The sequence below is a fragment of the Callospermophilus lateralis genome, chromosome 15, assembly GCF_048772815.1.
Source record: "Callospermophilus lateralis isolate mCalLat2 chromosome 15, mCalLat2.hap1, whole genome shotgun sequence".
Lineage (NCBI taxonomy): Eukaryota > Metazoa > Chordata > Mammalia > Rodentia > Sciuridae > Callospermophilus > Callospermophilus lateralis.
Window position 1 is genome coordinate 93,454,954 of NC_135319.1, and position 13,685 is coordinate 93,468,638.

At 59.3% G+C, this 13,685-nt stretch overlaps 1 protein-coding gene across 1 annotated transcript in view; it reads right to left on the minus strand.

Annotated features, from left to right (window-relative positions):
- Positions 1-2,444: 2,444 nt before the first annotated feature.
- Cfap46 (cilia and flagella associated protein 46) overlaps positions 2,445-13,685 on the minus strand; it is an 82,898-nt gene continuing 71,657 nt past the window's right edge. The window contains exons 51-59 of the mRNA XM_077105370.1: positions 11,276-11,337; positions 11,116-11,173; positions 11,004-11,039; positions 9,948-10,050; positions 9,118-9,230; positions 7,526-7,607; positions 7,022-7,158; positions 6,848-6,928; positions 2,445-2,557 (exon numbers count right to left, since the gene is read on the minus strand). Of these exons, the coding sequence (XP_076961485.1) occupies positions 2,445-2,557; positions 6,848-6,928; positions 7,022-7,158; positions 7,526-7,607; positions 9,118-9,230; positions 9,948-10,050; positions 11,004-11,039; positions 11,116-11,173; positions 11,276-11,337 (785 nt within the window). The remainder of the gene's footprint in view (positions 2,558-6,847; positions 6,929-7,021; positions 7,159-7,525; positions 7,608-9,117; positions 9,231-9,947; positions 10,051-11,003; positions 11,040-11,115; positions 11,174-11,275; positions 11,338-13,685) is intronic.

A 13,685-nucleotide genomic window follows, 5' to 3' on the forward strand; every position in this document is an offset into this window, starting at 1 on the left:
TCAGTGACCTGTGGTCCACCTGCTGGAAAATCAGTGGGGAAAGCCCAAAAGACCAGTGGCTCCTCGTCCTCCGTGTCAGGGTGCCGTGGCAGCACAGGGAGCCTGGCACCGCCCCGTACAGCGCCAGTCAGCCCCGGCTGTGGATCCTGCTCCATGCTGCCTGTACCCCAGGTCAGTGCCACCCCCTGGTGCCCCCTGGTGTGGACCCTTGCTGTGCCCACCAGAGGCCCAATACAAAGATGGTGCTACAAAGGAGGCACCAGCCCAGACACACAGATGGCAGGCTGACTGCTTGGCCCATAAACACGGACGGCGGGCCAATTGCGTGCTGCCTGTCCACACTGAGGGCACTGGGAGGAGAGCGCAGGGTCCCCTGCTGCAGGCAGGGCACCTGGCCCCTCCACCTCCCTGGGAGAGGCTTTTGCACAGCTGCAGGAAGTGGCAAAATCAGGACCTGACCTTGGCTCAAGTTGCCGGAGAGCCTCATGAGACCTTGGGTCCGCCTAGTGGAGAGCTGACCCTGCCACCATCAAGTCAGAACTGGTGGTCACAGGCTGCCTCCTGCCACCCGCTCCCACCCCTGCCCAGGGCAGCGCTGATCTGTCCGTCAGGACGCTTTCATGGCTCTGCGAGTGGCGTGTGAGGTACAGTTCACACTGGAACCCTCGTGGCCTCCCTGGCTGTGGCCCAGTGGCTCATTGGTGATGACTGCTCTGGTGTGGGTCTGGAAAGTCCCCAGAGGCCCATCTCCCCAGGGTGGTCCTTTGGGGGGCCCAGTGGAGGGTCTGCAGTCAGTGGCCTTGAGGACATGAAGTCAGCTCTGCTCGGCCATCCGCTGCCCACCACGATGGGCCTGGCCCCCACTGAGGCGTACTGGGGCCTCCCAAACGGGAGCCAGAACAGCCATCTCCCCACAGGGAAGGGAGCCAGAACAGCCATCTCCCCACAGGGAAGGCCGCTACCTCCAGGACAGGCAGGCTCCTGCCGGGGGAGGGTGGGTTTCCGGCTCCTGCTGCTAGGGCCTCCTGCTGCTAGGGCCTCCTGCTGGGTGTTGGTGCAGCAGGGCAGCGGCAGGTCGAGCCTCTTCCCTGGCAACAGCACTGTCCCCTCAGCTACTTCAGTGTCGCTGTACCCTGGTGCCTCGTCCCCAGTGCTGATTCACTTGGGCTTTGGAGGCTGGTTCTTGATCACATGTCCCGACCCAGGAAGTCTCAGCACTTGTGCCTCAGTGTCCCTGTGCCATAGGGGACCAGGTGGGGACCGGCCAGCAGGTCCAGTCTTGAGGATGCCTCCTGAAGGTGGCAATGTCCCCAGTGCATGGGCCCCGCAGACACACACTTCCCCCCCTCCGTGCGCACGCGAGGACCCACCGCGAGCTCTGCCCTGCTTGCTTCTGCATTTTCAGTCCCAGAATGGAGAACAGCTCCACTTGTGGGGTTTAGATATGATCTGAGTGTCCCCAAGGCCCATGTGCTGGAATGTGTCCCCACAGTGAGGCACTCCGAGGGTGGGAGCTCGTTGGCCTGTGGTGTTTGGCCATGGGCCAGAATCTGATGCAGGCCAGAGGCAGTGATGGGTACAGCCCACGACCCTGTGGCTTAAGAGAAGAGGGACAGAGACCAGAGGAGACACACAGCCTCTCTCTCCTCATGGCAGCCAGGAGCCAGCACCAGGCTGATCCACTGAACCTCCAGAACTGTGAGCCCAGACTCAGCCCGCTCCTTCTGAGCCACCCAGCCTGTGACATCAAGTCATCAGCAACAGAAAGGGCCAAGAGGCCCCCTGGACCCTGGCGGGCCTCCAGCAAGGAAGCTGGAGGGACCGTGGGGGTGCAAACTCGGCCTGGGGGACAGTCCTGCCTTCTCTCTCCTTGGTGGAGAGCCCTCGAGGAAGGCGGGCAGCGGGCCTTCTCAGCCCACAGGAAGGGGCCACCCAGTGCCCTCCTGGCCTCGCTGGCCCAGCCGACCACATCAAAACGTGTTGGGAATTTAAAAAGGCCACTCAAGAGGCTCCCTGCCCCCCGGAGCCGCAGCCCCCGGGCGCTAAGATGAGCACACCTCTGACTGTGGAAGGCACAGCCCGCGCCCATCCTCCTCCCGGCCACAGCTGCTACCGAAAGGCAGGAACAGCGCCACGGAGGGGCTCCCACGTTGGGGCTGACCCTCAAGGGCTGGGGTCTGGAACCACACTCCAAGCTTGTTTTCACTGTTTATTTAAACACCAAAACCCAAACCAAGCTTGTGGTTTGACCACTTCTGTTGTCTGAGAGGTGGAGCAGGAGCTGGGGAGTGGGCCCTGATGGTGGGGGTCTCTGGGGCTTGTCATGGGCAGAGGCCTGTCCAGGGCTGGGGGAGCCACAGGTGGAGGCCAGGCCAAGGAGTCTGAGGCGGGGGCAGAGCCAAGGGTGGTGGCTTCAGAGGAAAGTGGGACAACCTGGAGGACTGTCACACAATGGCTTGGTTCGGCAGCCCGTAGAGGACCAGGCCCAGGGTGGTGGAGAAGGGCTCCACACTGGGGACCGGCTGGAGGGGCACAGCCCTGTCCTGAGAAGCCGCGTCTGTGGACCACAAAGGAGCCCTGAGGGCCTGGGAGTGGAGGCAGCTGTCCACCCCCACTGAGGGTCAGGGACAGGGCCTTGAGGGCTCCCAGCGCAGGCCCTTGTGAGCTCCACCTGGGGTGGCTCCTCTCAGGCTGCAGCCACACGAGGGGACAGTGGCAGGGTGACTCTGCTCCCCACCATATCCTGCTCTAGGTGGGCGTGGCCCAGGACCAGGGCTCTCCGGCTATCCCACATGGGTGGGTCAGTCAGCCTCACCACATCAGGGCCTCTCAGAACACTAGGTCAGTGCCTGGTAGCGGGGATCACTGGGCACTGTGTGCTCTCGCCACCTGACTGGAAGGTAATGGCCGTCCCTGCTCAGTAGCCAGGAGCCTGGGAAAATGACCAGTGCTATATCTCGGGGCTAGGAAGGGTACTGCCCCACAGGACCCTGCTGATCCCTCACTCACCCACTCACTCACCCACTCCCCTATTCACTCACTCACTCACCTATTCACTCACTCACTCACCCACTCCCCTATTCACCCACTCACTCACCCACTCCCCTATTCACCCACTCACTCACCCACTCACCTATTCACCCACTCACTCACCCACTCACCTATTCACCCACTCACTCACCCACTCACCTATTCACCCACTCACTCACCCACTCACCTATTCACCCACTCACTCACCCACTCACCTATTCACTCACTCACTCACCCACTCACCTATTCACCCACTCACTCACCCACTCACCCACTCACTTATGCACTCACCCACTCACCTATTCACCCACTCACTCACCCACTCACCCACTCACTTATGCACTCACCCACTCACTCACCCACTCCCCTATTCACTCACTCACTCACCCACTCACCTATTCACCCACTCACTCACCCACTCCCCTATTCACCCACTCACTCACCCACTCACCTATTCACCCACTCACTCACCCACTCACCTATTCACCCACTCACTCACCCACTCACCTATTCACCCACTCACTCACCCACTCACCTATTCACCCACTCACTCACCCACTCCCCTATTCACCCACTCACTCACCCACTCCCCTATTCACCCACTCACTCACCCACTCACCTATTCACCCACTCACTCACCCACTCACCTATTCACCCACTCACTCACCCACTCACCTATTCACCCACTCACTCACCCACTCCCCTATTCACCCACTCACTCACCCACTCACCTATTCACCCACTCACTCACCCACTCACCTATTCACCCACTCACTCACCCACTCCCCTATTCACCCACTCACTCACCCACTCCCCTATTCACCCACTCACTCACCCACTCACCTATTCACCCACTCACTCACCCACTCACCTATTCACCCACTCACTCACCCACTCACCTATTCACCCACTCACTCACCCACTCCCCTATTCACCCACTCACTCACCCACTCACCTATTCACCCACTCACTCACCCACTCACCTATTCACCCACTCACTCACCCACTCACCTATTCACCCACTCACTCACCCACTCACCTATTCACCCACTCACTCACCCACTCACCTATTCACTCACTCACTCACCCACTCACCTATTCACCCACTCACTCACCCACTCACCCACTCACTTATGCACTCACCCACTCACCTATTCACCCACTCACTCACCCACTCACCCACTCACTTATGCACTCACCCACTCACTCACCCACTCCCCTATTCACTCACTCACTCACCCACTCACCTATTCACCCACTCACTCACCCACTCACCTATTCACTCACTCACTCACCCACTCACCTATTCACCCACTCACTCACCCACTCACCTATTCACTCATCACTCACCACTCACCTATTCACCCACTCACTCATCCACTCACCTATTCACCCACTCACTCACCCACTCACCTATTCACTCATCACTCACCCACTCACGTATTCACTAACTCACTCATCCACTCACCTATTCACCTACTCACTCACCAACTCACCTATTCACTCACTCACTCACCTATTCACCCACTCACTCACCCACTCACCTATTCACCCACTCACCTATTCACTCACTCTCTCACCCTGTCACCTATTCACCTACTCACTCACCCACTCACCTATTCACCCACTCACTCACCCACTCATCTATTCACCTACTCACTCACTCACTCACCAACTCACCTATTCATGCACTCACCCACTCATCTATTCACTCACTCACTCACCCACTCACCTATTCACCTACTCACTCAGCCACTCACCTATTTACTCACTCACCCACTCACTTATCACCCACTCTCTCACCCAAACACATATTTACTCACTCTCCCACTCATTAATTCACACACCCACTCACCAACTCACTCATTCACTAACTCACTCACCCACTCACCTATTCACCCACTCACCAAGTCACCTATTCACTCATCACTCACCCACTCACCTATTCACTCATCACTCACCCACTCACCTGTTCACTCACTCACTCACCTATGCACTCACTCACTCACCTATTCACTCACTCATTCACCCACTCACCTGTTCACTCACTCGACCACTCTCCTATTCACTCACTCACTCACTCACTCACCAACTCACGTATTCACCCACTCACCCACTTACCTATTCACCCACTCACTCACCCACTCACCTATTCACCTACTCACTCACCCACTCACCTATTCACCTACTCACTCACCAACTCACCTATTCACCCACTCACCTATTCACTCACTCACTCACCCACTCACCTATTCACTCACTCATTCACCCACTCACCTATTCACTCACTCACTCACCCACTCACCTATTCACTCACTCATTCACCCACTCACCTATTCACTCACTCACTCACACACTCACCTATTCACTCACCCACTCACCTATTCACTCTCCCAGTCACTTATGCACTCACCCACTTACCTATTCACTCACTCAACCACTCACCTATTCACTCATCACTCACCTATGCACTCACCCACTCACCTATTTACTCATCACGCACCCACTTACCTATTCACTCATCACTCACCCACTCACCTATTCACTCATCACTCACTCACTCACCTATTCACCCATTCACTCACCCACTCACCTATTCACTCACTCACACACTCATCTATTCACTCACTCACCCACTCACCTATTCACTCACTCACTCACCCACACACCTATTCACTCTTTCACTCACCCACTCACCTATTCATCCACTCACTCACACACTCACCTATTCACTCACTCACTCACTCACCTATTCACTCACTCACCCACTCACTCGCCTGTTCACTCACTCACACACTCATCTATTCACCCACTCACACACTCATCTATTCACTCACTCACCCACTCACCTATTCACTCACTCACTCACCCACTCACCTATTCACTCTTTCACTCACCCACTCACCTATTCATCCACTCACTCACACACTCACCTATTCACTCACTCACTCACTCACTCACCTATTCACTCACTCACCCACTCACTCGCCTGTTCACTCACTCACTCGCCCATTCATGTATTCACTCCCTTATTTACTCACTGTACCAGCCTTCATATTATGTCACAACTAACTGCCTTCTGGGTGCTCATGTGGGCCACCGCCAGCTGTGATCATTCTGGGCTAACCCTCTTGGTCAGGGTAGGTCACCCCAGTGTGTGGCTCAAAGCTCAGCCTGCATGTCTTCTGATCTCGCTGCATCCACACGTGAAACATTTCTTTCTGTTCCACTTGCTGGCATCAGGGTCTGCTTGCCCTGATAGGTGGGCTTCATCTCATCTGCGAGAACAGCCACTTCCTGTCCCCTCCTGATGCTGGGAGGCCGTGGGGACTCAGAAGCCCTAAGGAGGCCACAGAGACTGATCCCTGCGACTCCAACAGGACTCGCACCTTGGCCTCGAGGTCGGCCTGGAGGTTTCATGTCATGGCTGGGATGACTGTCCCTGCCCTGGGTGTAGGGGACCGCAGGCTTCCCTGGGCTTTCCAGCTGTAGTTCATGCCTGTGGCCGCCCAGCGCTGGCCTGTTTCCCCAAGGGCTTGTGCTGGGTCTTGCCAGCCCTCCTCTGCAGAGGGTGCCGCCCCTCAGCTCGCACTGCCCGCTGTGCACGCAGCAGCAGCAGCCTGCAGGACAGCTCTGTCTCTCTCTGGTGCTCAGCTCCTGGCTCAGAAACCCACTTCCTCAGCAGAGGCAGGGGTACCTGTCCCTGCAGGGCCCCCAGGACACCACCAGCCCAGGTGGCTGAGCCCAGTGAAGAGGCAGGCAGGGGAGTAGAATTGCAGGAGCGAGGGGCGAGGAGGGTGGACAGGTGCTGCCTTACCTGGCTCAGCCATCTCACTGCCTTCCATCTTCTGAAGGAGCCGGACGGTCTTCCCAATCGGCTTGCCCAGTGCCAGCAGATCTAGGGCAGAGCAATGCCCTCAGATGGGCTGTGGACGCCTGGCAGGCTTCCAGGGCACCCCAAAGGGCTCTGGGCGGCCAGGTGTCCACTCACTGTCCCACAGGACGCTGGCCCGCAATGCATTGTCCTGCAGTGATGTCGGCCACTGGTTGGCCACGATGCTCTGGACCCCCACCAGGCTCAGGAGGACGGCAGTGTGGACAGGCCTCTCCAAGGACAGCTGAGAGGTGCTGTGGGACCCAGCACTGAGTGAGGGTCGGAGGGGCGGGAGGTCGCCCTGAGGTGGGCGACTCTGGATGACGGGCCTCCCAGCTGCTGCTCCTCCGTCCCCAGCCCCCTCAGCAGGCCCTGAAGCTGTGGCCAGGCCCAGGTTTCTGGAGAGTCCCTTCGCCGCCCTCACTGCCCGAGACACTGCCTCCTGCACCACTCCCCGGGGCCTGGGCCGGGGCAGCAGGGGGCACATCCTGGAACCTCAGAGCCCTGCGGAGCTGGGAATGCTGTGTCCTCCCGCCCTGTCACTGTGCCAGTGGGCACTCTCCCCCTGGGCTCTCTGCTGCCCCTCCCCAGGTCCTGCCCGTGGGCAGGGACTCCAGGCACCTTTTGCTCTCCGAGACCTCCTTGTGCCTCTGCAGGCTCTCATAGGACCGTGTCAGGTGCAGCAGGACCACCATCTGGCACTCTGCAGGCACAACAGGGCCGGCTCAGCCACTGCCAAGGTTCATGCCACCAGAGAGCCCCGGAAGATTGCAGAAACACTGACCATCAGCCTGAGGCTTGGACTTCCCGTCCAACAGGCCTTCCTGCTCAGAGACCCACTGACCCCTTCTAGGCCAGGCACCAGGAGGTGGGGATGGGCACTTGGCCCCCAGCAGCTCCCTGCCAGCAGCACGGCCTCTCTCCAAGGTGCTTGGAGCTCTGCTGCTCCACAGTGATGGGGGCCCAGGCCTTTACCAGCTCTCGCCTGGGCTTCTCCCCTAGGTGTGTGGCAGAGGAGGCCGCAGGAGGGGCCAACCAGAGATGCCGTGGCTCAGTGTGCACCGCGGAGGGCAATGGAGGCTGATGAGGGGCCTCAGCTTGCTGGGGACAAGGGACATTCTGGGAGGTGAGGCAGTCACTAGAGGACATAGAGGACAGCCAGTCACCCTGGGCAGCTGGGCGTGACCGTCTGCAGGAACCCCATGGATGCAAAGGGGATGGCTGGCCACTTGCCCCTGGGACAACTTAGAGGGTGGGGGTTCTGCTGGCCCCACCCACGTCTCCTGGTGCCTGCCCAGAGGCAATGGGGGCTGGAAAGGAGACTTGGGCACCAGGCGACTCTGGTGGCCATAGGCACCCTGTGGTGGGACAAGCATCCAGGAGCTGGCCATGCAGCCACATGTGGGCCAGCACATCCCATGAGGGCAGGAAGGGATACTCCAGAGGTCCCTGAAAAGGCCGCCTGCGGTCCATGCACAGCAATGGGTACCCCAGCAGCCCCACCAGGAGCAGCTCCTCATGGGGTGGGCCAGGCTGCCCATGGGCACCCCAGCAGCTGCAAGCCCTCTGTGTGAGGCGTGTCCAGCCCGGCGTCCTGTGGTAGGCTACACCCCTTCAGTGTGGGTGGAGTATGGTACTGCACCCACAAACATGCCTGTCATCTGGTTGTGCCCTGGGAACTCCTCTCAGCCCACCTCCCCCCAAACAGCCAGTGTCCTTCCTTCCCCTCCCGCTGAACCACTCCTGCAGTTCTGCTGGAGTCCAGTTCTGCACCCGGGGCACAGGGTTCCACTTGCAAGGCCCTCTGTTAATGGTGGATGGTGAGAGAAACAGCAAGGCTCCAAGCCCCACCTTCAGACTGGACGGGGTCTGGGGAGAAGAGCTGTAGCCCCAGCCCTCCTGGATCCAGCAGCCCAGCCCTGGAGTGACACTACCCCAACACTTGACCCTGGCCTCTAGGTCTGACCTTGGGGCCTGAGAAACAGAGGAGGGGGCTGAGGACTGCAGGACCAGGAGTTCAGGACCCTGTGGCTGCCACACTGGAGCAAGCCAAGCCAGGGCTGCGGGGCCAGGCAGGGGAGGCCTGCCTGCAGACAGGAGCTGGTGGCTGGAGGTGTCAGAAGAGGGGTGTGGGCGGGGCTGCTCTGCCTCCCAGTGTGCTCACAGTGCACCTGCAGGTCCTGGTAGGTCTGCCTGGGGTGGAGGGCACTCACCCTGCAGGTTCATGGCCACCAGTCTCTCCACTAGTATGTGGGACAGGAAGCTCTCCATCCCGTAGAAGAAGAACCCTCTGCAGCTGCCCAGCGCCTGCTCCCACTCTGCCTGGCTGCATGGGCGGCGAGAGGGGGGTGCTGTGTGGCCAAGTGCTTGGGCCAGGCCTGCCCCTCCTGGGGATGCATCTTGAAGCAGGGTGTGTTCTCTGCCTTTGACCTGCCACCCCACATCTGCCCTGGAACCCAGCTTATTTTCATTTTCCCTTTGCCCATGGTGGCTTCTCTCCCATGGACTCCGTCTTAGAATGGAACAGACACTCAGCAGACAGGGTTGGCTCTGGAAAGTACTAGAAGGGGGCTTCCTGGACAGCGGAGCCCAGGAGGTCAGGGAGGAGGCACCTCCAGTGTCCTTAATATAGGAGACAGTGGTGAGCCAGGACCCTGACCGCCATGCTCCCTGCCACCTGCCCCACACCACACCACACCATCCATAGGCAGTGGTGACGGGGCTTGTGGCACAGAGCAGCCCGGGAACTGCAGCGCTCCCTCCCTGCTCGTTGCTCCTGGGGTGTCAGGCCTGCGCCTTGGAGCTCAGACCCTGTGGAACCCTGAGGTCAACCAGGGACCCTGCTGGACCCCACCCTGGTGTGTGATCCTGGGGCTCCAGGCCCAACTTCAAAGTGGGACAGCCATGGCACCCCCCACCCCAGCTCTATGCCTGGGGCCTTTGCAGGACAGACCTGGGAAGAGGAGGGGAGAGAAGGGGCTATGTGAGGGTGCCACAAGCGCTTGACCACTGGGGACTGGCTACTGGAAACCCAAATCCGAACCTTGGAAAGTTCTGATTTCCCAGATGCCCCGACCATCGCAGAGTGTATGTCTCTTGGAATCTTTCCAGAATATCCCGAGTCACAGAGACAGGGGTCACCATCTCTGCAGGGAGAATTGGAGGGAGACAAAATCCAGGCTCTGACCCTGGGACCTCCAGGCTCGGCCCAAGCCCCTCTCACCTCCTTGACTGGGGGTCAGATTGGAGGTCAGCCCTGCCCCTCCCTCCCTTGGGGAGAGTGCTAACAGCAGTCCAGCCAAAGAGAGAGAGGGGATGTTCTCTCCCTCTCTCCCTCTCTCCCTGTCTCCCTCTCTCTCTCTCCCTCTCTCTCTCTCCCTCTCCCTCTCTCTCTCTCTCCCTCTCTCCCTGTCTCCCTCTCTCTCTCCCTGTCTCCCTCTCTCTCTCCCTCTCTCTCTCCCTCTCTCCCTCTCCCTCTCTCTCTCTCCCTCTCTCCCCCTCCCTCTCTCCCTCTCCCTCCCTCTCCCTCTCCCCCTCCCTCTCCCTCCCTCTCCCTCTCCCCCCTCCCTCTCTCCCTCTCCCTCCCTCTCTCTCTCCCTCTCTCTCTCCCTCTCTCGCTCTCTCTCTCTCTCCCTCTATCTCTCCCCCCTCTCCCTCTCTCCCCCCTCCCTCTCCCCCTCCCTCCCTCTCCCTCTCCCCCTCCCTCCCTCTCCCTCTCCCCCCTCCCTCTTTCCCTCTCCCTCCCTCTCTCCCTCCCTCTCTCTCTCCCTCTCTCGCTGCCTCTCTCTCTCTCCCCCCTCTCCCTCTCTCCCCCTCCCTCTCTCCCTCTCCCTCCCTTTCCCTCTCTCTCTCCCTCTCTCCCCCCTCCCTCTCTCTCTCTCTCCCTCTCTCTCTCTCCCCCCTCTCTCTCTCCCTCTCTCCCTCTCTCCCTCTCCCTCTCCCTCTCCCCCCCCTCCCTCTCTCTCTCTCTCACACACACACACACACACACACACACACACTGCAGTGTCCAGAGCAGCAGGAGGCTCCAGGTGCCGTGTGGGGCCATTTCCGGGGGTTGGAGGAGGAGCAGTGGCCCTGGAGCACTCACCCATGACACTGATGCTCTGGGCCTCATCGAAGGGGTCTATGACGACTGGATCTCAGTCAAGGACAAGCAGGAGCACAGTGGGGGATCTCGGGGTCAGGAGCACCCACCCCTCAAAGGATACACCTGAAGCCGTCTGAGTCGATGGTGATGCAGTCTGGCGGGATGACCCGGAGCACGCCCTGCAGCAGCAGAGTGTTGGGGCCGTGGGCGGGGCCGGCAGGCAGCAGTGCTGTGGACCCCAGCCCAGCCCGCCCCTGCCCGGCTCCCTGCCCTCACCCTACCTTCACACCCTTCTTTGCGGGGCTTTTCCTCTTGAGGTCTCTGCTTCTGCCCTCCTTTTTCACTTCTGTTGGAGACAATGAGAGGGGGCTGTGCTGCTGAGCCTTGCAGAATCAGCAGGAGCTCCACTGATTCTGATTTCTGTGAAGTGGGAACAGCGATAGTTTCTAAAAGGCAAAGCCTCACAGGGCTGGAAAGGCCCTCAAGAAAGGACCAGCCTCCAAAGGCTCCCAGACTCACCAGCCCCATTTGTATAGCGCAGGAGGCTCGCCAGTGTGCCCCTGGGTGCAGAGGCCTCTGTGGGAGGACTCACAGCCCTCTCTTTTCCATGGCCATGGCTGGCTGGCAGATTTTCTTGGAGGCTCTGTGTAGACAGTTGTGTGCCCAAACGAACCTTCCCTTCTCTGCTGCCAGGCCCTGGGCTCCCTGTGCCTGCCTGGGCTCACAGAGTAGAGGCCCTGCCTGGGCCAAGGCGTCCAGCTTCTCGGGAGCTCCACCAGGGAGCGAGCTCTGGAGCCTCTAGGGTGCCACCAGCTGCACTGGGCCTGATCCCTCAGGATCCTGCTGCCCCAGCCCCTGCAGGAGCTGTGCCTCTGCTTCCTGGGCCTGGAGCGGGGGCCCTTCAGGAATGCTTTTGTGGACACTCTCACGCTGGGGCTCCCCTTTCCATCCGACTTCATCCACGGGTGTGATTCCGCGAGCTTTGTCTTCACTGCCACAGGCACCAACGTCCGTCCTTCCACTGCTACTGAACAGTGCTCACGGCATAAACGCACTGAGTATCCACCCATCTCAATGGAGTGCTCAGTGACCGCCAACTGGCTGGCTGGCTTGACGGACACTTGGTCTCAGGGGCTTCTAGATTTGGGCCACGGCTGAAGAGCTGCTCTGCCTTTCTCATGCAGGTCTTATGCTTTCTAACCCCAGGTAGATTTCTGGGGGTACAGGGGCCCGGCCACATGGCAGGCCACGCTGGACTGGGGGTGGAACCCAGGGTCTCTACCACGGAGCTACATCCCAGCCTTTTTATGTTTTATTTTGAGATAGGGCCTTGCTAAGCTGCTGAGACTGGCCTCCAACTTGGGATTCTCCTTCCTCAGCCTCCTAAGTCGCTGGATGACAACCGTGTGCCATTGTGCCTGGCCTGTGTTTAACTTCTTAAGAGACTTTTCAGCTGTTGTCCAAAGTGGCTGGGCCTTTTACCATTTCCCCGGCAGCGAGTCAGGGCTCCAGTCTCTCCACACCCTTGCCGATTTTTGTCATGGTTGATCTTTTCAATACTTGAAGATCTCAGTGTATTTTATTTGTCTTCTGATCCACACAGCAGGCTGCTCCTGAATCTGCATGCTCCCCATGGGCCAGATCCACCAGCTGAGGCAGGCGCTCTCCTTGGTACTCCTTCCTCTTGGTAAAAGTGCCTGGAATCTCGCAGTCCTTCTGCTGAACAGACACCTCGCTTCCTGCCCTGAGCTTGTGGAGCTCCTGTGCTTTGCCCAGGGCCTCCCGCCTCTCCCTGCCACCTGGCTGGAGTGGGACAGTGAGGTGTCTGCACCTGGCTCACCTCACTTAGGCCACATGCTTTGGCTCCTCCACGTGGTCCCAGACAAGATCCCTTCTTTCGGCAGGGGCACTGCCATGTGGGCCTGAGTGCGACGTCAGCCACTGGCTCCACACTGGGCAGCAGGCCCGTGTCCCGGCTGCTCTGAGCTGCGTGGAGCTGCCCTCGACACGTGGCTCGGCCACCCACCCTCCTGCAGGCAGTGTTTGTGGCAGCTATGGTGGCACCTGGCACAGTGGGTCTTTGCTCAGCCAAGTCTGCGGTGGCTTTCCTGCCCCTCCCCCAGGCACAAGGACCTGAGCACCCAGGAGCCTTCACGCCTGTTCACGCCTGTCCCCGCTGCACGGCCCTCAGTGTGAAATCCAGGGTGTCTGTTCCTGTCTCTTCAGTGGTTGCCGAGGGCTTTGACTTTGCAGTCACCTTCAAGGGCATCCTGCCACCTTACACGCAGAATGAGAACATTCCAGAAACTCCCTTACCTCCCGTGTTCTTGCATGTTGAAACTCCTCAATCAGTATTATTTTCTTCTTTGGTTTTGCTCAAATCTTTTTGAAAGATTTTAAAACAGGAAGAACTCATATATCTCTGTACGTCCCCTCCTTCCCACCACGTCTGCTGGTGGGAGGTCTTTCCCTGACCTGGGGGTCCCTGGGCCAAGGTTGCTCACGCTCATCTGACCTTTGTCAGGGCCTCTCCCCTGGTTCCCTGTCCCAACTCCACTCACCCTTGTATCCCAGCTGCCGCTTCCTCTCACCCAGGGGACCCCAGGCTTTCCCTGGTCACCCCAGCCTTGCTTTGGCCTGAAAATCTGCAGGAGCACCCTAGGGCCTTCCAGGAGCACATCGGGGCCTCCT